This window comes from Haliotis rubra, unplaced genomic scaffold (genome assembly GCF_003918875.1).
Source record: "Haliotis rubra isolate DU_JTF1 unplaced genomic scaffold, ASM391887v1 Scf790, whole genome shotgun sequence".
Taxonomy (NCBI): Eukaryota; Metazoa; Mollusca; class Gastropoda; order Lepetellida; family Haliotidae; genus Haliotis; species Haliotis rubra.
Window position 1 is genome coordinate 314,081 of NW_025767513.1, and position 23,566 is coordinate 337,646.

Genomic DNA, 23,566 nt, shown 5'->3' on the forward strand with positions numbered 1-23,566 from the left:
TCCAGATGTTGGTAACCGAAGATGAAGGAATACAAGCTTTATATTATTATTATTATAATACGATATTTATATAGCGCACATATCCAGGCAACTAGTGCTTGCTCAAGGCGCTGGTATTTTTTCCCTCGATCATTGGATGTCAGTCTTACCGGCACATCGTGTTATCAGTCTCAACTCCCTGGGGAGTATACAACTCTTGCAGCCACTAGGCGCACCGAGTTATTGTGGCTTTCTCATACTAACGAAGTACCCATTCACAGCTGGGTGAACTGGGACACATAGTCACAGTACTTTGTCCAAGTTCACTGCACGTTGCTGTACCCGCAACCAGCTGTTTGCACGTATTCATGTGGCCACCATCTGGTCATATACCAACGGATTCGTGGGTTCTTTTAAGTGCACAGGGTTGTGTACTGTACACTAGGGTTGTGAAAGAGTCTGCACACAAAATTGACTCCAAGGTTTTTACATCCGGTCACAGGTGGGCTCGATCCCGACACCTCAACCTCGCTGGATCGCCTTAGCCAGCTCGCCCACCGCGCCCCATACCTTTGGATGTTCACAAGTACTCCATATTTCCTCGTCCTTCTCTATGTATATTTCTTTGTCAGTATTCTAGTTTTTAGTCGTTTGGCTGGTCGTATCAATTTTAAAATTTGAAACTCTTCTGTTGATTATTAATTTCATCTCCAGATAATCCAAAAGTTTCAATGAAAACATATCTTCGCCGATTATAAAATATATACTCTCATATATATAAATAAGATATACCAAGCTACTGGTCTTTCCAAAAACGGGCAGAAAAAAACCCCAATTGATATGTCGCCGGGAGCTGTACATTTCTCCTTTCTTCTCTCCTGCGGCTGCCGCTCAACTATCGAATAATAAGTTGTACGTGCTACCTGTACCTGACGCACAGGTAATTCACGGGCTTTTGCCTGTGACGTCAGGACAATTTGAATTGACCTTCTACTGTCACCTGTCAGCCTCGGACGACGGCAGACAGATATCAACATTTCATGATGTTGACTTTTCTAATTGCAGCCTTTTGAAAACAACTCCGTCTCATCATATTTGTTTCGGACAATAAGAGACCCGAACCTGCGACAAATTGGTGCTCGAACAGGGACGGAGTGAAATCAAGAAATATTCGAGATTATATAGGATTGAACCTCCAATGGTTAGAGCTCAATGTTGACTGTTGACAAGTTGTTGCTATTAGTACGTAGGTTAGAGTTACCCGCCCTTGACAAACGCTTATCAAGAAACATCTCCACATGAACTTCGACCAGAACGGATTCACCCGACTGTCAACATGATTACTCTCGTTATTGCTGGTGTTGTTGTTATTTACTGCATCAGATGGATCTTGACACCAGAGCCACCACTGAAATGCGGCATTTACGTTCAACCCAACAAATGGTACCCTCTCAAATATTTGTTTTTTCGGGTTCTTCTCTGGATGAGAAAGCGACAAAATAAAAACCGTAAAAATACAAGTGGCGAGGATGCTGGGTATGGCATGCGATCGAGAAGTTCACCAGAGGACATGGACAAAGTCCAGATACTGCCTCCTGAACACCCAAAGGTAAACGACTGACTGACTGACTGAGTTTGGTTTTACGCCGCTTTTAGCAATATTCCAGCAACATCACGGCGGGGGACACCAGAAATGGGCTTCACACATTGTACCCATGTGGGGATTCGAACCCGGGTCTTCGGCGTGACGAGCCAACGCCTTAACCATTAGGCTACCCCACCGCCCCAAAGGTAAACGAAGTGGCGGAGGTGTTATTATTACATTCAGGGAATTCATTCGAATAAAGGTTTTACTACCAGTGATCATGGTGATCGGTACTGTAACAACCACGAAAGTAATAAGAAGTTATAATTAAGAACTTCTTTATAAAAGTTGTCATGAATTGAAATCAGTTTGAATTACATTGTTTGCTGAAGATGCACTTGGTAATAATCCATCAATATATATGATAGTGAACTTGACCAGACGCTCCAGTTACTGAACAAGGGGTTGATATTATGAGAAAACCCTGTCAGGTTATGTTGACATGCGATCAACCAAGTTACTGAGTCTGACCACCTGATCCATGGACCCACCTCGACTAGTACAGGTTGTGATGGACCTTTTCTAACCCTGAATCATCCAGATTTAGTTGCCTGTTACAAATAATAATGATTGTGTTCTGGGGACACATTTTAATAAAGGTACTTCACATTCACAACCAGGGGTTCAATTTTTTTTTGTAAAGCTACTTGTCACAGGGCAAGTGACTTTTAGAAAGTAACTTGTCCTGATTTTTATGACATAATCATGATGATGTAATTATGAAAGAATAAATCAACATGGTATTTGATGTTAATGTTTACTGGACTATTTATTGAGGTGTGATAAATAGCAAAGAGAGATAACTCTTGTTTATTATCATTGCGAAGATTACTTCATTTCGTTCTCGTATCGTGTCAAATTTTAACATCTACATTTTGAGCAGATATGAAATAAAATGAAATCCATTTTTATTTGCAGTTTGAAACCGTAAGCAGAAATTATCTAGTAGCCCACGGACTAGTACGATACCATTATTTGATCGCCCGAAATTTAAACTGACTTGTCCTGGGCGTCCAGCGATGGGATTTTAGAACCCCTGAGTACTTTTTGCAATTTGCACGTAAACAATGAAAGATAAGTTAATACACTAAAGGGGTGTTGATAGATAATCCTGACAATATAATTTGTTACTAGTTATATCATTAGCCAGCATGTCAGTAATTGCAGCATCATTTAGATCTTGTTGAAATAGGTTTATGGTCTTATTTGGCGCAAATGGTCAATAACATTATGGTCATTGTGACTGGGCTGGTTGTCAGTGCCACCAACTTCATTATATTTCTGATAGCAATGAAAGGATAAAAAGGTACATGTAATGTCAATATCCATTTAATACATGTTCATATACTTGGCCAGTTGAAGCCAGGTTCAATGAAACTAATTTCTGTTGCAATGAATAATGAAGCATTCTGTCCTTTCACATCTATCTAAAACTAAGTTGCATTGAGTACAACTGTCCTTTACATCTGTAATATCAAATGCTATCCATTTCAGGTGGTAACATTTTTTCTAACATTAGTACATTCCCAAAAACATCTCGCAATCTTTATGTGTGATATACAACTGAATTGTGTACTTTTGTATTTGTATCATGCAGAATATCTAAAATCATTTATAAAGATACTTTCAGCAGTTCCAGTATAACACTGACCTATTTGTATTTCCTTATCTGTCCTTGAATTGACTTTGCATTATATTTGATTGTTCATGGTCAGGACAACATTATGTTGATAGACATGTAATATTTGCAGGCTGTGGATGCTGTCTATTTCAATGGTGGAAACAAAGAAGGGCACTTTATAGTCACAGCGACAGCAAGACGACACAAGAATCTTGTTCAGACTATTGTTTTACTTCGGGTAAGCAGTATTTATTGTTACAAGACAATATCACAGTATGTTGGACATGGTGTACATCATTGTAGCACTTTACACAACACATCCAGTCTGTATAAACATGATAAACAGTTGAAACTGGTGAATATCACATATGGAATATATGGAGAGAGTCTAGTAGTATACACATAATCCAGGTGTAATGTAAATATGTGCAACACTGTTCAGCAGTGTAGCAGTAAATATCTAATAATGTTGATATGGTCGTATGGTGATTGAGTGAATGTTAAAACTGCTGTAGACGATGTTCCAGCTACATTATAATGGTTTGTTAGTAATGGACAAACAAGTGATCGTTTGGATGAAGATTCGTGTCAAAGGGCAAGATGACATGCTCTATTGCCTAGTGGTTAGAACATCTGCCTCTAGAGAGGGAGTTTAACCTTGCACCATCATAACTAAAGATTTAAAATGAAAATGGTACGTCTTGTTTAGTTGCCTGGTGCTTTGGATTGATTAGATAAAACACAGTTGTGCCAGCTTGGGGTCAGTATACTGTGACTGAGAAAGGCTAAATTGCAGCATATTGTCTCAGTGGACTTGCTCTTTAATTGAGCTGTAGTATTGACCAGTGTAAGCAGACTCACCCACGTGCACTAGCACACAGGCACACATCGCTATGTAATATTGGTTGCTGCAGGTGTGTGTTTCAAGAATGCAGCCTATTCCTGACATCAGCCTTTTGTAAATTATTGGTTGCTGCAGGTTCCTGGGGTGGGACTGTTGATGATGCCTTCGATGCCAGACACCTGCCTTACTGGCCAAGGGGAGAGCTACTCGGCTGGTGGTCTCATCATGGAAGTTCTGGAGCCCATGAAAACATGGAGAGTTGCCTTCCAGGGGAAACTCAGGTGAACGGCAAGGGGTAGCAATGTAGCTAGTGTGTAGCTAGTGGTTACCATGGAGAGATACACTCATACTGAAATTATTTTCAGTTTAATTTTGCCATGTGAATTGATTAATCAGATCTTGTTTCATGGCAGATACTGTGTATACATGTCTCACACAGTCTTTGCGGTAGGAAAAAAAGCTTTGCGTTCTTAAAACACATTGTCCCAAGAATCTTGCATGTGCATGCACCGCAGGTATATGCCCGAGCCAGAAAGCGGCGAGGTCTCTCAGGGGGGCCTCGTAAGATTATGAATTTGAGACATCATTTCCTTGCATTTTAGAGCATGCTGTCATCATTTGCAAGTCAAATTTGCTGAGAGAAACCTTATTATATTTTGTTGTTTCCTTGGGCAAAATACCTTTTTCAGTTACTTGTGCCCAGCACACAAACTGCTTTGCGTGCACAACACGCAGGTAGAACATATCATGCTTAAATTTTGTGTGAAACGCAGGTTTTTGTGTTAACACGAACACTGTCACATCACAAAATGGGGCGTTGGGGTAGCCTAGTGGTTAAAGCGTTTGCTCATCATGCTCAAAATCTGGGTTTGATTCCCCACATGAGCACAATGTTTGAAGCCCATTTCTGGTGTCCCCACTGTGATATTGCTGGAATATTGCTAAAAGCTGGCGTAAAACTAAACTCACTCACTCACATTACAAATTTCACATTCTGGTCTATCAGGATATTACCATGATTAACATGCTTTCCAAGCCTCTGTCCCAGTTGTTAGCAGACTACTAGACTGATATAGACTGAATTTTGGGTTGAGCCATCTATGATCATATATATGCTATCATAAACATGATTCGGATAAAGGAGGACAGCTCTTGCTTTAACCTTTCAGCTTTACAAGTCCTCAGGATTATGACATATATTGTGAAGCAAATTATCTATAATAAGCATTGTAATGAAATATTGTTAATTTGAATTGCAGACTTTCTGAGACAGGGGAAGAAAAGACTGTTAGCTTTGACCTGAAATGGACAGCCATTACAAACTTCTTTGATTTTGACACTGACCTTGACCCTTCAACAACAGCAGACGCCATTGCCAGGGAGAAGTGGTCAAGGGGATACTTTGAAAATTTGAAAACGTAAGTCACTTTGATCATATGACAAATGTAACATGCATCTGTATCATTTGTTTGTGTGCAATTTGGACCAGTTTGTGAGCCTGACCAGCTGATCCCATTAGTCACCCCTTATGACAAGCATTGGTTGCTAAAGTCAATTTCTAACCCAGATCTTCACGGGTTCAACTCAGGTGTCATTGGGTACCTGGCTGGATGAGATGGTATTGTGGCTGTTACCATCTAGTGCCTTTTAGGCAGCTTGTGGTGTATGATACTTGGTGAGCTGGGAATGAAAGCTGAGTACACAATGGTTCAGTAACCATGGTAACAATTGTGTTAGGGTGTGGATTTGATGTGTTATTATAATGTAGAGTATGGATGTGAATGTAGAACCTTCTTGTGCCATATAAGGAAATTTAGGTGTATGATCCCAAAGGAGCTGAGGATTACAAATGATTTATGGTCAACTGAAATCTACTGACTAAGGAAATAATTGTATTTTGCTTTGAGATGCTCCCTACGATGATGATGATGTATTGTGCCAATACGATCTCACATTGTACATTGTCACAGAGTGCATCAGACCCACTATGAGCAATTTGGGGAGCTTGTGGGTGATGTGTGTATCGAGGGATTGGAGCCGAAGACACTCTTGGTCAGGGGAGTCCGGGATCACTCTTATGGTGAGATTCAAATTGCAAATGTCTTCTTAAGGATATCAGGGTTTGTTTACAGCTTCTTGAAACAGTATTTCAGGTACGTTGTGCCTTGTCAGCATGATGAGATTGAAAAACACTCATGTGATGTAGGTGTTAGATGTTCCCCATTTTGGTTACACCCATGAGCAGTCACCGGCTGTAAAAGGTGCTGCCAAACCTAGATACATCTTCAGGAACGATCGGCGATTTGAACCCATGATCATAGATTCGTGCATGCCAAAGAGACTGAACCCTACGCAGCTAATTGTGGCCCACCATGATGCTCTGAGAATAGATATTGGTAATATATATACATGATGTGTGTAATAGGTGTTTGAGGTAGATTTGTCAATTGTGATGTTGATTTGAAGCTGTACATATGCTGTTAGGAAATATTGAACATATAGTGTTTCCAAGGAGATAAAAGACGCCTTGGTGTAAAAAAGTATAATAGAACCATATCACTTGTCTTGCCTAATTGTTAAGTCATACTATCATCCTATTACTGTGAGCCTTCGTACCTACATTGTATATATTTACTTTCAGGCAATATTCGAGATTGGAAGTACTTCCATCGATATGGTCTGCAGTATGGCTACTTCAGTGACGGCACCTGCCTCTGTGTTGGTGCCATCTGTATGCCCATGTGTATGTCCAGGTATGTCTTTCCACAGCACCGGTGTGGGAGTGACGAGTGAGACAGTGAATGAGTGAGTGAACTGGCTTCTATGTTGTTGCCATCTCTAGGCCCATGTGTTTGGTCAGGTATGTCCTTCCACAGCACCGGTGTGGGAGTGACGAGTGAGACATTGAATGAGTGAGTGAACTGGCTTCTATGTTGTAGCCATCTCTAGGCCCATGTGTTTGGTCAGGTATGTCCTTCCACAGCACCGGTGTGGGAGTGACGAGTGAGTGAATGAGTGAAGTGGCATTTGTGTTTGAGTGAAGTTAAGAACTGGCCTCTATGCTGTGCCAGCTTTGTGTTTGGCCAGGTATTTCCTCTCACAGCACCTTTGTGGGAGTGACGAGTGAGTGTGTATCTGACTGTGAGTGAGTGGGTGAATGAGTGAGTGAACCAGTCTTTGTGTGACTATGAATTATGACCTGCCTCTCTGGGCCCATGTGTTTGGTCAGGTATTTCCCCTCACAACACCTGTGTGTGGAGTGTTTGTATCTGTATCTGTGGTCTTCCTCACTATTATGTGATCAATGCTATACGTAGTAAATAACAAGGGGCGGTGGGGTAGCCTAATGGTTAAAGCGTTGGCTCGTCACGCTGAAGACCCGGGTTCGAATCCCCACATGTGTACAATGTGTGAAGCCCATTTCTGGTGTCCCCCGCCGTGATGTTGCTGGAATATTGCTAAAAGTGGCGTAAAACCAAACTCAGTCAGTCATTCAGTAATAAACAAAGTCCCTACTGTCAAACTCCTAGTCGATCACAACTGTGTCATGGTGACATACTGATAGCTATACAAAGTCTGTATTCACTGATTTCTTGCTGGTTATGGACAGAGTTAGTGTGGGGAGATGGGTCGCAATGTATGTATCCTTGTGTTTGTAATGTGTTGTAAGGCCACTTTGTAAAGATAACAGGTTGCATGAGTAAAGATATGGTGGTTGATCTCGTCGACTGGAATTTTGACCACTGATTAGCATGGGTAAAATGTGTAAAGTTCAGAATGGTTCACTGAGATGTATCAAATGTGTATATCAAGGTTATTGTCCCTTACTTTGTTGTGGTATTATGTGAGAAGTTGTGTCTGTTGTATTGAGAATAGTGTTGAGAGACACTTTTCAAATGGCATCAAATCAAACTCAATTACTGGCCTAAGCTCCAGCAAAATTTAAAAACAATGTAAAACCAAACTCACTCTCCACGCTTACTGCCCTATGAAAATTTGGGTTAAAATTGGTCTTCAGCAACTCATTATGCTTAAGCTGGTATAGTAAGAGGCGACAAAATGGACCAGGGTTGCTGACTTGGTTGATGTGTGTCATTTTGTTGCTAAAAGATCAATGCCTATGATTTTATTCATTATTTAGTCCTTTCCAAACTTGATTATTCACAGACTTTCATCATATGACAGGAATATTGCTGTGTGCATCATTAAACAACAAACAAAAACACAAACACAGCAACATGATTTCTGTGATGAAGCATATGACTTTATGGATAACCACTTCTTGTTTTTTGTGTTGAGCGATGTTTCAGTGCAGAATCTTACACTGTTATCAAGCTGAAGAGGTAAGAATCGCTCTATGCAATAGACAAGAAGTTGTTATCTATTAAGTTGTATGCTTCATTACTGACTTACCAACTTCTAGAATGCTGATCAAACAAACATGATTTCAGTCCTGGTTTGGATTGTTTGGTCCAGAGTCAGTTATTTACAGACAGTAGAAATATAGCTGGGCTATTACTTAGTGAGGCATTAAACATGCCAAACAACCAAACATTAGCAACCAATCCAGAGAATACAACTGCCTTGGTTTGAGATGGAGTGTTTATTTACAGACTTACTGTCGGCTACATGTTTCTGAAGGATGGCACTCTAGTCCCCGTGTCTCACACAGACTTTGAATTCTTCAACCATGGAGAAGATCAGAATCCCCTAAACAGATGACTCTGGGCTTCACAGCAGGTATCTCTATCAAGATGTGATATTTATGTGTGTGTGTCATTGGTGTCAGTCTCTGAAGAGTAATGGTGCAAATGAATAATGGTGCAATGCTTCTTTTTGGATAGACAATATTAGGCATGCATTTTGTATTGTAAACTTCAATTTGCATCTGTTGTTGTCAATGATAGTTTAATTGATATGCACAGCTTTACTGGGTCTGTGGTAGCCTAGTGGTTAAGATGTTTGCTTGTCTTTCACTTCCCCTCATGGGTACAATGTGTAAAGCGTCATTTCTAGTGTCCCCTGCTGTGATATTGCAAAAGCAGTACTCACTCTAGTGAATTTACTAAAAATGCAGTGGACATTTTTAGGAGTTTTCTCATCGACACAAATATCATCATTTATATATCATGAATATTATGCGCAAAAATGTATAGCCTATTATTGAAAAAGTTTTGGCTTCAAGTGAGGTTTGAAGTGAGTTTATTCACTACCAGTAAAACGAATTTGACCAGTTGTTTATGGTTTAGTAAGCACACCCCTCTGCCAGTTATCTAATCACCAGGGGCATGTATTATCATGAATCCTGCTTCATGTGTAAAGAAAAAGGCTGTTGCTGAGTTTTGGAAGCTGGACAATTTTCCTTACTATTGCAGGTGGCAAGAAGTATGAGCTGTCCATTGATGTGGTTCAGTGTCCAGTGTTCTACATGGGGGAAGAGTGGGATGCTAAAATCTTCGAGCGTCTGTGTAACTTCCGACTGAATGGTGTGGAGGGTTGGGGCATCAGTGAGTGGGACTACAGGTACAGTTGCTAGCACTTCTCGTACATCTCTAGCAGCTTCTGAAAAGTAACATGCTGTCTCTTCCTCGTTTGTGTGTTGATCAACACCATTACACATATCATCTGCTCTGCTGTGACTTGCCTGGTTGTGTAGTGGTTGTACCATTAAAGATTAGTATGTCTGCATCAGAAATTGACATCAAGTCAGTTCACCTCTTATTGCACCCTGCCTGCTTAGATCTTGCTCCACATCACATGTAGGACAAGACCTGGGCCCACTTGCACAAAGCGATCTTAGCGCTACGACTATCTTAAGCCTATGTTGGAGAATGGGAGTTACAATCATTGTAGCGCTAAGATCGCTTTGTGCAAGTGAGCCCTGGCTTAAATGAAGAAATTGTTAGAAGTTGCTTGCTGCATATGTAGTCCAGTATAGTTGCTTATGAACTTATTTGAACTGGTCAAATGTACAGTATTATATACTTTACTGTTCAGTGTATCACAGGGGGCGGTGGGGTAGCCTAGTGGTCAAAGCGTTCGCTTGTCACGCCGAAGACCTGGGTACACTGTGTGAAGCCCATTTCTGGTGTTCCCCGCCGTGATATTGCTGGAATATTGCTAAAAGCGGCGTAAAACTAAACTCACTCACTCACTCAGTGTATCACAGAATTCTGTACTTTACTGTTTAGTGTACATACACTTTACTGTATTATTGTATTTTATTACTTGTATTTTATTTATAATTTATTGCATGATGTAATTTACTGTATGGTATAATTTTTTATGTTTAATGTACATGGTCACAAATCTTATTTTGTGTGTGTGTTCAGAAACTACGCTGGGAAAGAAGAGGAAATGAAGAAACTAAAGGCCTCATCATGACTGAGACCAGCTGAACAGTTGTGCTGCTAACTGTCTAATGTTTGAACCGAGTGACTGGAACAAGGTAGAATACTGTTGAATGAAGTGAATATTTCCTGGACCAATATGGTATGGTGCTGACTGCATCTGGTAACATGGTAACGAGTAGGCAGCACAAGGGAACAAGGTTTAAATATCTAGTCTGTTTGCTGCAGAATATATATGACTTACAGGTGGACCTGATCTGCCAATAGTTTTTGAGTCTATATGCTCATGACAAGATGAGCTTTTGTTGTACACCTCTTTTTATTACTCCTCTTTGCTGTATTGTGATAGACCTGTTTGAATGGACTGATCCATGAGTCTGTATACACACCCAATTGTTTGAATGGACTGATCCATGTGTCTACCTACACACACTACTGTTTGAATGGACTGATCCATAAGCCTGTGTACACAACCAATTGTTTGAGTGGACTGATCCATGTGTCTACCTATACACACTACTGTTTGAATGGACTGATCCATGAGTCTGTGTTCACACCCAATTGTTTGAATGGACTGATCTATGTCTAGCTACACACACTACTGTTTGAATGGACTGATCCATGAGCCTGTGTACACCATGAATCTGTGTGGACTGATCCATTGTTTGAATGGATTTTTGAATGGACTTGTGTGTACACTAATGATCCATGAGTTTGAATGTGTATGAATCTGTGTACACACCCAATTGTTTGAATGGACTGATCCATGAGCCTGTGTACACACCCAATTGTTTGAATGGACTGATCCATGAGCCTGTGTACACACCCAATTGTTTGAATGGACTGATCCATGAGCCTGTGTACACACCCAATTGTTTGAATGGACTGATCTATGTCTACCTACACACAACTGTTTGAGTGAGTGAGTGAATGAGTGAGTTTAGTTTTTACACTGCTTTTAGCAAGCTTTCAGCAATATCTCGGCGGTGGGCACCAGAAACGGGCTTCACACATTGTACCCATGTGGGGAATTGATCCCAGGTCTTAGGCGTGATGAGGGAACGCTTTAACCACAAGGCTACACCACCGCCCACACTAGTGTTGGGAATTGGTTAAAATCTCATAATTGATGATTGCTTCATTACAACCGATCAATCGTCGAAATTTATTGGTTAGCATCATTTTTGAATTTTTCCTGGTTATTTTTGTTAATGCACAAAAACATAAAGAAAAAAACATGTAGGTCTTTGTTTTTTTGTGTGGCAATTTTCATATCTTGAAAGGAAGACTAGTATGTTAGGAACATATATTTCCTGATGTCTTTAAGATAAATTCAATCATGACTTGGAACAAGCTTTTAGTGCTTATGAAATGTAACTGACAAAACCAACCTTGTGAAAAATATTGTTAATGCTAAAAGTGTTCCAGAATTGTTTGTGTTCGATTATGAGAAAACATGATCAATTGCTTGGTCGTTTAGTCACTGCGACCAATCTTCGATTATTTCAAATAATCGGACCACCACTAGCCCACACTACTGTTTGAAATAAGCTAATTTATGTGTTCATGGGGTCAAGTTTTCAGTGAATATATATGTGTTATTGTATGGACCAACATTGTATAGCAGTATCAGGTGTAAACATTCCTCTTGTGTACTGATGACTAATTTATGTGGTTTCAGAGAAGAATTCATTCCTTCAAGCTTTCTTCATGAAGAGTTTACCATTCTGACTTTATTCAGTGATGCCTTTCAGTCTTATGTAGTTATCCCATCGATAGGTGGGATGTTCGTGACAGTTGTACAAGTGACTATTTCACAGTGGACTGGAGAAATGTAGGCTACATGTTTACAAACTGAAGATGGAAGTTCAAGTACTTTGAGCTCTGAATCTTTGCTGGTTTCTTCTCTCCTTTTTTGAAACTTTATTTGTTCGAATATCCATGTCTGTAATTTTGCTGGTTTTATTTGGTGACATGGATAGGATTTAGAGAGGCTGTAGAGAACTTACTCCATGTGATTGCCAGGACTATTCTCAATCTTCAGTGTGTATGGTTGTATTCTGCAAGGCATGCCCTGTACTCTTATGGTCAGATTCCTCAAATAGCAATATGTCATCTTTGTGTTGAAAGACTTTGAAAATAAATACCAAAGTCTTTTGTCATTTCATTTGAGATTCTCTGCAGGCACTTTCCGAGCATATCCTGAATCCAGGTGAACTGCAAAGAATGTCTTGTAATGTTCGTGGAAGGTGGAATTCTTCTTGAACTTTCTTTTCAGATGTTCTGCATGTTGTTCTGCTTGAATTTTGTTGTCATCATGCTGATCTCTGATGGATTTCTGAAGGGTAGAGGTAACTCATAATCTTTCCTCAAAACATTTCACACCACTGACTCTCTGTCATCTTCTATTGACATCTCGGGTTTGTTGTCACCTCTTTCTCACTGAAGTCATAATTAAACTGATCTGTAAGTTGTTTCTGCAAGTCTGTGTTGACACGCGTCTTCAGAAAACTGAGATTCTTTGGAACACTCCTCACTGTCTGCACAATCACAATTGTTCATGGGTCCACTTACTGTTATCCGAGAAGAGTTCTCTCAATTACCTGTAATGGTTCCAAGGCTGTGGGAACATCATTCCCACTAAGTAAATGTACATCAGAACAGGTCAAAAAGGGCCGCAAGACTAAAGGGCCCCATCAGGAAGTCAAAAGGGCCGCATCAGGAAGTCAAAAGGGCTGTAGACCCCTAGTTAAAAGGGTCCCTTAACAAAATAATAATTACTTCTTTTTAAGTGTATGATAGTAAAAGGTTATACATCTGTACAATGTATACTTTATACATACTACTTTTGTTTTTAATAAGATATTTTTTCAATATTTGAATAAAAATGATGACGAAGAATAGATGTATGTGATGGTTTATTTATTTCATCTAAGTAACAAAACACTTACCACCTTATTATGACAAATACACGGGACACGTCACAGATGAGTGTTGTGGTGTCTGTTACATTCTTCCTAACGATCGCTATTCATGTGTACTTTTACAGAATTCCCTCCTCCCTGGCCTCCGGTCTTTGGGAGTCTGAGTTAATGCATATATGTACCCCAAGGACGACCTTTTTGAAAAAGAATTAACTAAACCTGCAGAGGTTTCCAATTCTTTGAAGAGAGTCGTCCATGGGTACATATATGCATTTTCTGCGGCTGAAAATGTCATGTGACAGTTGTATCAATGTTTTAATAAAAATATTGTACAATAAATAAAAATCTTTTTATTTATTATACGGCCCCCACCACGTGGAGTTACCTCCCTGCAACGCATGCGCAGCCAACCAGGTAAGCACCTAGGCCCGTATCATCATTCCTTCTGCTGAAAAAATCAGTGAACAGAATTGCGGGGAGGTGGGTGGCCCTACCCCAAGGACGACTCTCTCTGATTATGAATAATCAAAGCAAATAAATCTTTACACACCGGCCCCATAAATGTGTAGTTTTCCTTTATAACAAACATGTACCTCAAAAAACCTAAATATACTCTTAACCAAAGAATATTACTTGAATAAAATGACCTAAACAAATAAAAGAAATGTAATAACCAAACAACCTCACAGGTGAATACCATGATTGTATACAAAATATAATATACTGTGATTATGAATATTTCTCTTAAATGAACTCAAAGTTAATACTTTCAATGATATACTCCTCTAAAGTTACAGTAGTCACACAATCACATTTACTGATTTGCTTTATGAGAAGTCACTCATTTGACATTTGGTCAGTCATAGTGTCACTGACTCCAGAAGGCAGAGTTTATGGATGGGTCTGGTAAGGATTGTCCCCCTTGATCTCACAAGCACTGACCGCACCAGTCCATCTCTACCTGGGAATGTCTTTTCCACACATGCAAGTGGCCACAATTTTCTCGGTGTATTCTCATCCATAATGAGAACAATATCACCCACACAGAGATTATATGTAGGTTTCAACCACTTCTGTCTAAGCTGCAAGGTTGGAAGATATTCCCGGACCCAACGTTTCCAGAAAACATCGGACAGGAATTGTACATGCCTCCATCGTTGTCTGTACACATCTTGAGGATGAAAGTCACCTGGAGGCATCAACCCGCCTTGCCGCAATAGAAGCAAGTGGTTAGGTGTGAGAGCTTCTGCATCCCGCACATTGTCCGATACAACGGTGATTGGTCTGCTATTGATTATTGCTTCAACCTCACAGAAAAGTGTATGAAGACACTCATCAGACAGTCCTTTTTCCCTGCATAACTGTCCATTCAACACTTTGTGCACAGTCCTTATCTGCCGCTCCCATACACAGCCCATATGGGATGCTGTAGGAGGGTTAAACTCCCACTGAATGTCTTTCCTAGTCAGAAAATCATCAACTTGTTTCAAGTTCCATGCTTGAATTGCCTCTTTGAGCTTTCTGCAAGCTCCCTTGAAATTAGACCCGTTATCAGTCCTAAATTTCTCTGGTTTGCCTCTGCGACTCACAAATCGCCGAAGTGTGTCGATGAAGGAGTCTGTACTCATTGAATCCAATTTCTCGATATGGACTGCTCTGCTCATAATTTTTCTTCTTGCATGAATTTCAGTCTATCTTCAGAATTCATTTGTCTAAATGTGTTGCACATGTAGATGGCATGATCTCCAGAGCATAACTTGCAACTTGACTTAGTGTTTCTGTACTTCATGACAGTTTGTAAGGCTCTTCCCTTGCTATCGTGTCCTTAGATGGTCTCTCTTTGTTGTCAAAGCGAATATTCCCGAAGACTGGGTCGTTAGCCTCATCGGCAACCATCTCAATGAATTGAGCAAATTCATGAATGTTTGGGTAATGTCTGTGTGTCCTGAGATGGCTGACTGCTTGATTTCTCAATCTGTTCTGTAGATTGATCGGTTTTCTGTCATCTTCCTTATCCTGTCTTGGTTATCAACCTCTGTGAGTCTCCCCATGGCTGATAAGTGACTATACAGCTTTTCACCGAGTCTGCATACTGACGCAAGGCTGCATTGTCTCCATTCCTCAGTACTGGTCTCTCAGTGACTCTTGAATCCACACACGCGAAATAACAAACTAGTTGCCGAATCGCTCCTGCAGAATTCTTCTTGCCTCCTTATAACCATAGTCTTGGTTTAACAGCACAACACTCTATGACCAAAAGTGCTTTGCCACTGCAATACTGTAGGAGTCTTGTGAGTTTGGCAGTGTCACTTATTGAAGTTGATCCAATGCTATTGTCAAAGGAACGGACGAAAATCCAATACTTGAGTGGATCACCATCAAATTTAATCAGCTCTGCTCTAGGGAGATGAATCATGTTCAGAATCTCCTTGCTACTCTCAGACACTAGTGACTGTGTAAGTTCCTGTTTACGCTCTCTCTCTGGTTTGATCAGGTGACTTGGAAGAGTATCTGATTTCAGCTGAAACTCTTCAGTCCTGGGGTTCAGCATGGATGTAGCTGGAAGAGGCCTCTTAACTGTACTCCCGTTATCACTCAAAGCGCTGGTGTCTGCCTCAGCAGCGGCGATCTCTGTTTCTAACTTAAGGGCTTCCTCTTGCAGTTGCAGTTCCATCACCTGACGCTTCAGTGACTGTTGTTTCTTTAGAGCCTCGGCTCTCACACGAAGCGCTGCTGCCCTAGTCTCGGCCACCTTCACATGTGATGCTACTGACTTCACGCTGACCTGACTTGCAGAATCTTCGGGTTTAATCTCCTAACTGTCTTTGACCATAAATCCCTAATTTCTGCTGCTAATTTACTATATCTATCCTTGAGGGCATTATAATATTCATCAACTTGCTTGAATTCCACTGGATCATGGACAACTAATTCCTTCAACTGCATAGACTTCACAACAATTCTGTCTAATGTTTCTTTCATAAGTTCTAGTTCTTCAAGAGAAACTGCACTTGGGTTGCCCTCTTGTATCATCAGTCTTATTCCCTTCTCTATTTTGCAAAAGTATGACACAATTCCTCCTCTCTCCTTCCGGAGCTTGGATATTATTTCAATTTTTTGCATGTCTTCAGTGTCTTGTAAAGTTTCTTTATCTGTACATCCACTTATGACAGACATATTTGTTGATTAAAGTCGTTAAATTATAGGCAATACACTGCCGCACCTCCCGTAGAGCCGACGAGGAGAAGTGGAAAGTGCCCTCCGGCTCCTTGACCTCCCCAACGTCCATAGACTCGGCACCCGAGCCCGAGTCAGGATTGGGGTCTCCTCGTGAAGAGGATCCGAGCCCCAGACACCGAGGGAAGAGCCGAAGGAACTCCCTGCTTCGGCAACTGACTCACCACTTGAACCCCGGTCCTGAGACACGGGAGGAAGACCGGGCAGAGACGACTCCTCCGCTCTCATGGGGCGGGGCGTCACAGGGAACGGAACCCCAGGAATCCTCAACGGACCCTGCGCCAGCACCGAGAGGGGGACTGGGAGTGAACCCTCCCCCTCTGGGATAGCCGAGGTGTCTGGACCCGAAGCCAAAGGCAAAGGATCGACAGACACCTCCAGGCTAAGGGATCGAGCCGGGCTCGGCGATCCCATCCCCGGACTCTCAGTCCCCTGCTGAGAGTGGGTGAGGAACTCCTGATGGAGACCTCCAACGGACTCATGAACAAGGGACTTCACGGAGTCCATAAGCTGCTGGATAATTGGGTTATTAGTGACATATCGAAACCACCGTGGGATGACTGGGGAGGCGCCTTATGCCTTTTTTAGTCGGTTTGGACTTTTTAGGTTTTGACGGGGGGACCTCCTGGGTAAGTTCCCCTCCCGCCTCTTGCAATTCCTTGTAGAACAGGAAATCCACCGCCCTTCGTTTCTGGGCCTGGGGAGAAAAGGCCATACAAAGCTCACAAACATCAGGGTTATGTCCCACCTTTTCAAGGCAGCACAAGCACTTATCGTGCTTATCAGCTTGCGGAATGTTCTGCCCGCAGACAGAAAACCCAGTAAATGCCTGAAAGCAAACACGCAAGCATGTAGCTAACAGCGGAACCAGCAGCATAAATATACACGTACAAAACATTGAAAATTACGTGAATGCGACCACGGGAAGAAATACTTGGTTAATAACACAATATGACAACCACGTGGCACGCTAAACTTCCCACCATGGAAAAGCAACACGTGCGTAAACCACGGGACAGCTAGCGTAAAGTTTAATACAAAGTCACAAAAATGAGAAATAACACACTGCAAAGTCAATAAAACTGTCTGTCAAGAGCGAACAAAGACCATACATACAGTTGTTGGAGTCTCAGACATTCTTCTTTATCTCTCAAGAGAAGTAATTCAGCTAGGCTACTCGAACACGTGTGAACGCTTTGAGTGACAGCAGAAGGAATGATGATATGGGCCTAGGTGCTTACCTGGTTGGCTGCGCATGTGTAGCAGGGAGGTAACTCCACGTGGTGGGGGCCGATAATTTTTATTTATTGTATAATTTTTATTAAAACATTGATACAACTGTCACAGGACATTTTCAGTGGCAGAAAATGCATATATGTACCCCAAAGACGATCTCTCTGAAAAAGAATCCCTGTGTATCCAAATCCGAGACATCCGGGAAAACCGGTATAAGCGGCGGATTAGCAACGTCAATGTGAGGAAGCCTTGACGGGCAGCTTATTGCCGTGGTGCCCGGTTGTATGGCGGTAAAGTCCGTATCCGTGGCAACATCCAAATTCTGGATAATCACATGTCGACACAAGGTGCCTCAGTCCCGTTACGAAAGCCGAAACACTCTCATTCTACAGTCTGTCTGTCATATTGAAGCGTCGCCGCTCCACCATGACAGTTCGCTTTGGACTAATGTGATTCTTCATTAACTTGACTATTGCCTTGTAAGAGATTGCCCGGTTTCGATGGTATGGTCAGATTCCTCAAAAGTTTATAAGGTTTACTTCCAATCACACTCAAAAGAATTGCTCTTTGCTTTCCTGCATCTTCAATACTATTTGCAGTAAAATAATGTCCCAATCTCACAGTATATTCACCCCAATCGTCACTATCGGGATCAAATTCCTCTGTTTTTCCAAACGCCGCCATTTTGTTTGATTTTCACTTACGCGCTTTCCGTTCTCTTCAATCAGGGTCCCGGAGGATTTCCTGATGAGTTTTTCTCGCACCTGGATGCGAAATTCCACAGCCTTATAACCTTGTATCCTCGTCGCCAAAATGTGGTATCGTGACTAACATTCTTCCAAAAGCACACGACACGATTTGGAGAACAGCGGCTTTATTTCGGTCGGCTGAAGCATACAAACTTGGACGGGAAGCACGTAGCCCGATGATGTAATGGTCCCATCATGCATTGGGGTGCACAGGGAGCAGTTGTTTCCCTCCGGTAGTTAAGGGAGCGTTACGTGTCAATTTGGTCACGTTAATAGTTACATTACTACATTACTACAACAACCCTCTGGGTATTCCTTCTCCATTTGTGAGTCCATTTGGTGTTAGACTTAGGTCTTGATTTACCCAACAACTGTTTTGACAGATTTTTGACCCCTTCAAAAAATCAAGGTCTGTTAGTGCCAACTATGTTAGGCTTTGTCATATGGGTAGAGCTGTGCCCCGTCACCCCATTGTCTTTAGCAGGTGTTGCCATATTGTGTCCACTCTTTGGTCATTAACTGTGTTCGTCAACGGTTCAAAGAAACATTCTATTCAAGACACATAAAGCAGTAGGTTGTTAGTATCCATAGTCCAAACTTGATGCGAAAAACTTGAGAGCTTCAGAGCTTCGTTAATTAGTTGCTGACCATTCTAAGCAGAGTGCCAGCTGATCATTTTATGCATGCGCACATCTCACAGAGGTTCTGTTTATGTTGGTGGAATCTAATCTATGTCATCTGTATTGAGAAGAATGCAGCTTTTTAACTGTCTCATAGTCAATGGGATCTCCACTGAAAGGCTTAATGACATCATGCAGTTTCTTCAAATGTCGTGTAACAAACCCATAGTCTAACATTGGTCCATACTGAGGCATTCCTACAGGTGTGTTGTCATTAACCATATTACTTTGATCTTAGATCCTTTGCATGTGAGATTTCACAGCCGACGTTTTCACAGAAGATATGTACAGCTTGACTTGTAACGATCTCTCAAAGTCGTCGATTACTTTTGTCTTCACCTCCTCAATAGCAAGCTCAGTCTTTATTTCTAACTCCATTTCCTCCATTTTCAACTCTAACTTGCTTATCTCAAGCTTCTAAACTTCTTTTAGACTTGCAGCCTTTGCCTTTGATTCTGCTTTCTTCTGTTCCTCAAATAATCTGGATAACATAGCCAGAGAAGCTGAACTCTTCTGACTACCGCCTGACTACTTCAACTTTCCACTCTGAAACACACTATCAATTGCAATAGGACACTGTTCGACTCTGCGGTTTGATTGTCATATCACCTGCCAGTCGAACAACAGATGACACATGGATGTCCTCCTCCAATGGTATGGAGGTCTGTCCAACTCTCATGCTTCCCAGGTCAAAGTATACACATACTCCAGCTTCAGTCCTGTTAACATTATTAACTACAACAAAAGTATGCTCTAAGGTGGCACCTCTCCTATGCATTGTAGAAACTTCTGCACCTGAATCTACCAAGCATCTAAATTTATGTTTTCCAATTTTAACTGTACATGAATTTGGTCTGCCTGCTAAATTAAATTGAGCAGATATTATCTTCCTAATGGGCTTCACGATGAGGTAGTTAATCTGGTTTAAATCTTTACGACATTCTCTTCAAATGTCGCTGTTTATTGCAGAACCAAAAGGTTCTTGATTCTGTATGATTTCCAGAACCAGCATGGCCAGAAACAGTATTGACATGTTGTTATGATTTACAATCACGTGCAACATGCCCTACTTTCTTGCATAAAAAACATCTGGGGCGGGGCCTAAAGTGATCTACCTCCATGGATTGCACGTGTAGGTTCCTCTCTGGTGAAAGTGCATTAAGACTCCTAGTAAACTGTTGGTCAGATTCAGACCGCTCAGCAGCTGACCGTTCAAAGGCACCCCCTGAAACATAGCAGCATAGTCTAACACAACACATATTTTACCTGGCTTGCTTTGGTTGTAGACACTGTGATGTGGTATGTACCATGTTTTACCAACTTCCACTACAGACTCTTCTTCTGGCACTAACTCTTGCTAATCATCTAACTCATAAAATCATCATAGTCTGCGGCAAACTGAGGATTTCTATTCGTCTTTTCTTTCATCTTCTTGAAGCGTTGAAGCGCATGTTGGTGATTATCAGGTATGCTGACATTGTCCTGGCGGAATGGCAGATCAATATAGTTGTGTCCATCATTGAACTCATTTGTCTCATCAACCATATTCAGGAACTTTTCATCATCTTGAGAAAAGGCCTTCTCTTCATCTAGGATGGATTCTGGAAAATCTATGCTTTCAGCTTTTCTAGCCTGCTGATTCAGCCGCCTTATTTCCACAGTCTACTGTACTGCCAGAATGTAGATTCTAATGACCTAGTGCACTGAATGACCTTCAACCTGGTATTGATCACACCTAGCAGGGTGTTGTTGATCTGGGTAGGGAGGTTTCCTCTTGTTGACAAGGGGTCGTGTGGCTGAACATAGTGTATTCCTTGTCTGAGTCTGAGGTATTTCTGAAACACTGTCCTGATGAATGTGCACATTGTCTTGCGGAGGTTGTATGACTTGTGACAGGTTAGAATGTCTATTCACCACTTCCTCAGCCAAGCTGGCTACCTGTTGATGTAGCTGTTGTACAGTAGTCAGTAAAGTAGTCATATCCGTTTGATTGTCATTTGCAACTTCTTCCGCACTTGGTCCAGCACTTGGATTTGCCACATTGATGGTGTACAGTTCTTTGTACTGTTTCCTTGATAGTCCTTGAGGCGGTCCTATTCCGAAAATTTGCTGACTATAGATCATTATTCTATGGACCAATTTTGAAATTGGGAATAATGAAAAGGTCGGTTGTCACTAGTAATGTTCGCGTAACAAATTCTTCAATTGAACACATCTGGTAATGTGAGGATTGGCTTCTGGTAGTACTTGAATGCCTTGTTAGTTTTCTCTGGTGGCAGGAGGCATGATGGATCATTCAAAACATTCTTACTATGACAGGAAGCTGTAGCCTTGATGTAGTGATATCAAATTCTTCGCAAATTCTCCACTCACAAAACATACCAACATGGTGGGACAATAACATTGCAACTGCGTATGACCTGAAAGCAGGTTATCAACTACTGTGTATGACCTGAAAGCAGGTTATCAACTACTGTGTATGAACTGAAAGCAGATTATCAACTACTGTGTATGACCTGAAAGCAGATTATCAACTACTGTGTATGACCTGAAAGCAGATCATCAACTACTGTGTATGACCTGAAAGCAGATTATCAACTACTGTGTATGACCTGAAAGCAGGTTATCAACTACTGTGTATGAACTGAAAGCAGATCATCAACTACTGTGTATGACCTGAAAGCAGATCATCAACTACTGTGTATGACCTGAAAGCAGATTATCAACTACTGTGTATGAACTGAAAGCAGATTATCAACTACTGTGTATGACCTGAAAGCAGATCATCAACTACTGTGTATGACCTGAAAGCAGGTTATCAACTACTGCGTATGAACAGAAAAAAAAAAATACATCAAACTAAGGCCTGGTTCTAAATCGGAAATGGAGTGTAAAAAAACCGAACCTTTGCTGTGTAAACCAAGAAATATATTAGCGTAGCAACAATACATTGTAATTTGACAAATGATACCACACCACACTCAGTATTGGTGTAATATTACATTAATCCTAACATATGGCACACAGTGTGACATGTTCAAAACTCCTCGTGAGTGGACATACGGGTAACTTAATAACGATGAATAAAGCGTAACATCAATAGTCACAAAGCTATACTGGGCTATCACTCATGTGTGATGTCATCTGAAAACAAAAACATATTAACAAGCAAACATGAATGGGAAACAACTCTAGATTCAAGGTATACACGTACATAACATGATGCATGGATAGTGGTTGGTCTTCCCGTCATTATAAGCCTAGTTATTTACATTAACCATCATCTATTTAATGGTACAAGTGGTATTCCACAAGCTCATTTTACTGCTGTAGGACTAGGGGTCATATGATAATTTGGAACCCTGATGTCAGCCCATAATAATGACTGCTAGTCACAGAGACTATTTGTTAGATGAAAAAGGGGCAATGGGGTAGTCTATTGTTAGCCTAGTGTTAGCTTACCACATCATAGGTTGAGTTTGATTTCACATATGGGTACAATATATGAAGCCTAATTCTGGTTACCCCTGCTTTGGTATTGCTGGAATATTGATACAAGGGTAGTAGAAGCACAGTCATTCAGTCTTTTCAAACAAAGATTAGATATTTTGTCTGCGAACAAATGATAAATGTGTTGTGACCTAAGTTTCACATTTCACTTCATGTCCATTCACACAATGTGCATGTCGCAAGCTTTCCTGAAAATGACCCCAAAATGTTTTACAATGAAAGGATGAAGACATTCCTGTTTTACTCTGTTTATTTGAAGATATGAACAATGTTGATGCATTTATGCCTCTGGTATGCTGTGTGTTCCCTTATTTTTTACCCATCAGTATTTAATAATCTTGCACTGTTGCTAACATGACATTATCACCTCACTGAAGGTCATCACAAGGCCAGAGGGTCCACTGGTACACATCAAAGTCTAGTCCAGTCTGGACACGCTTGACTAAGGAAGTGCTCACTGAACTTGTGATTGTTTTAACTTTCATCATTTAATTGAAATGTATACCATGATGTGTAATATTGTTTGTATTGTTCAGTGCTGTTTATACACAAGTATGTGTATTTGAATATGTTAAAGTATTTTTGTACTTTTGTATTGTAATTTGATGACACAAATAAATAAATACATAATGTGTGTTTGTCAAATACCTTCCATACATTTTGTCCACCAGATCCACATCTGGTCTAGCACAAGTCGAAAAGAGCTGTGTTAATCTTGGCAATTGAGGTTTCAACGATCAGTATTGGAAAACATAATTCAGCATCACCTTGGGGCGTCTGTGGTATCAGCA

The 23,566-nt window shown here is 41.0% G+C and overlaps 1 protein-coding gene across 1 annotated transcript; it reads left to right on the top strand.

Annotated features, from left to right (window-relative positions):
• The first annotated feature begins 1,171 nt into the window (after window positions 1-1,171).
• On the top strand, window positions 1,172-23,404 carry LOC124261197. The gene is given in 11 exon segments (XM_046695515.1): window positions 1,172-1,588; window positions 3,376-3,483; window positions 4,225-4,370; window positions 5,349-5,507; window positions 6,060-6,169; window positions 6,731-6,842; window positions 8,703-8,788; window positions 8,791-8,829; window positions 9,465-9,612; window positions 10,422-10,537; window positions 18,565-23,404. Coding segments are annotated over 10 exon segments (1,233 nt in total). The 5' UTR covers window positions 1,172-1,315; the 3' UTR covers window positions 10,474-10,537; window positions 18,565-23,404.
• The last annotated feature ends 162 nt before the right edge of the window (window positions 23,405-23,566 follow it).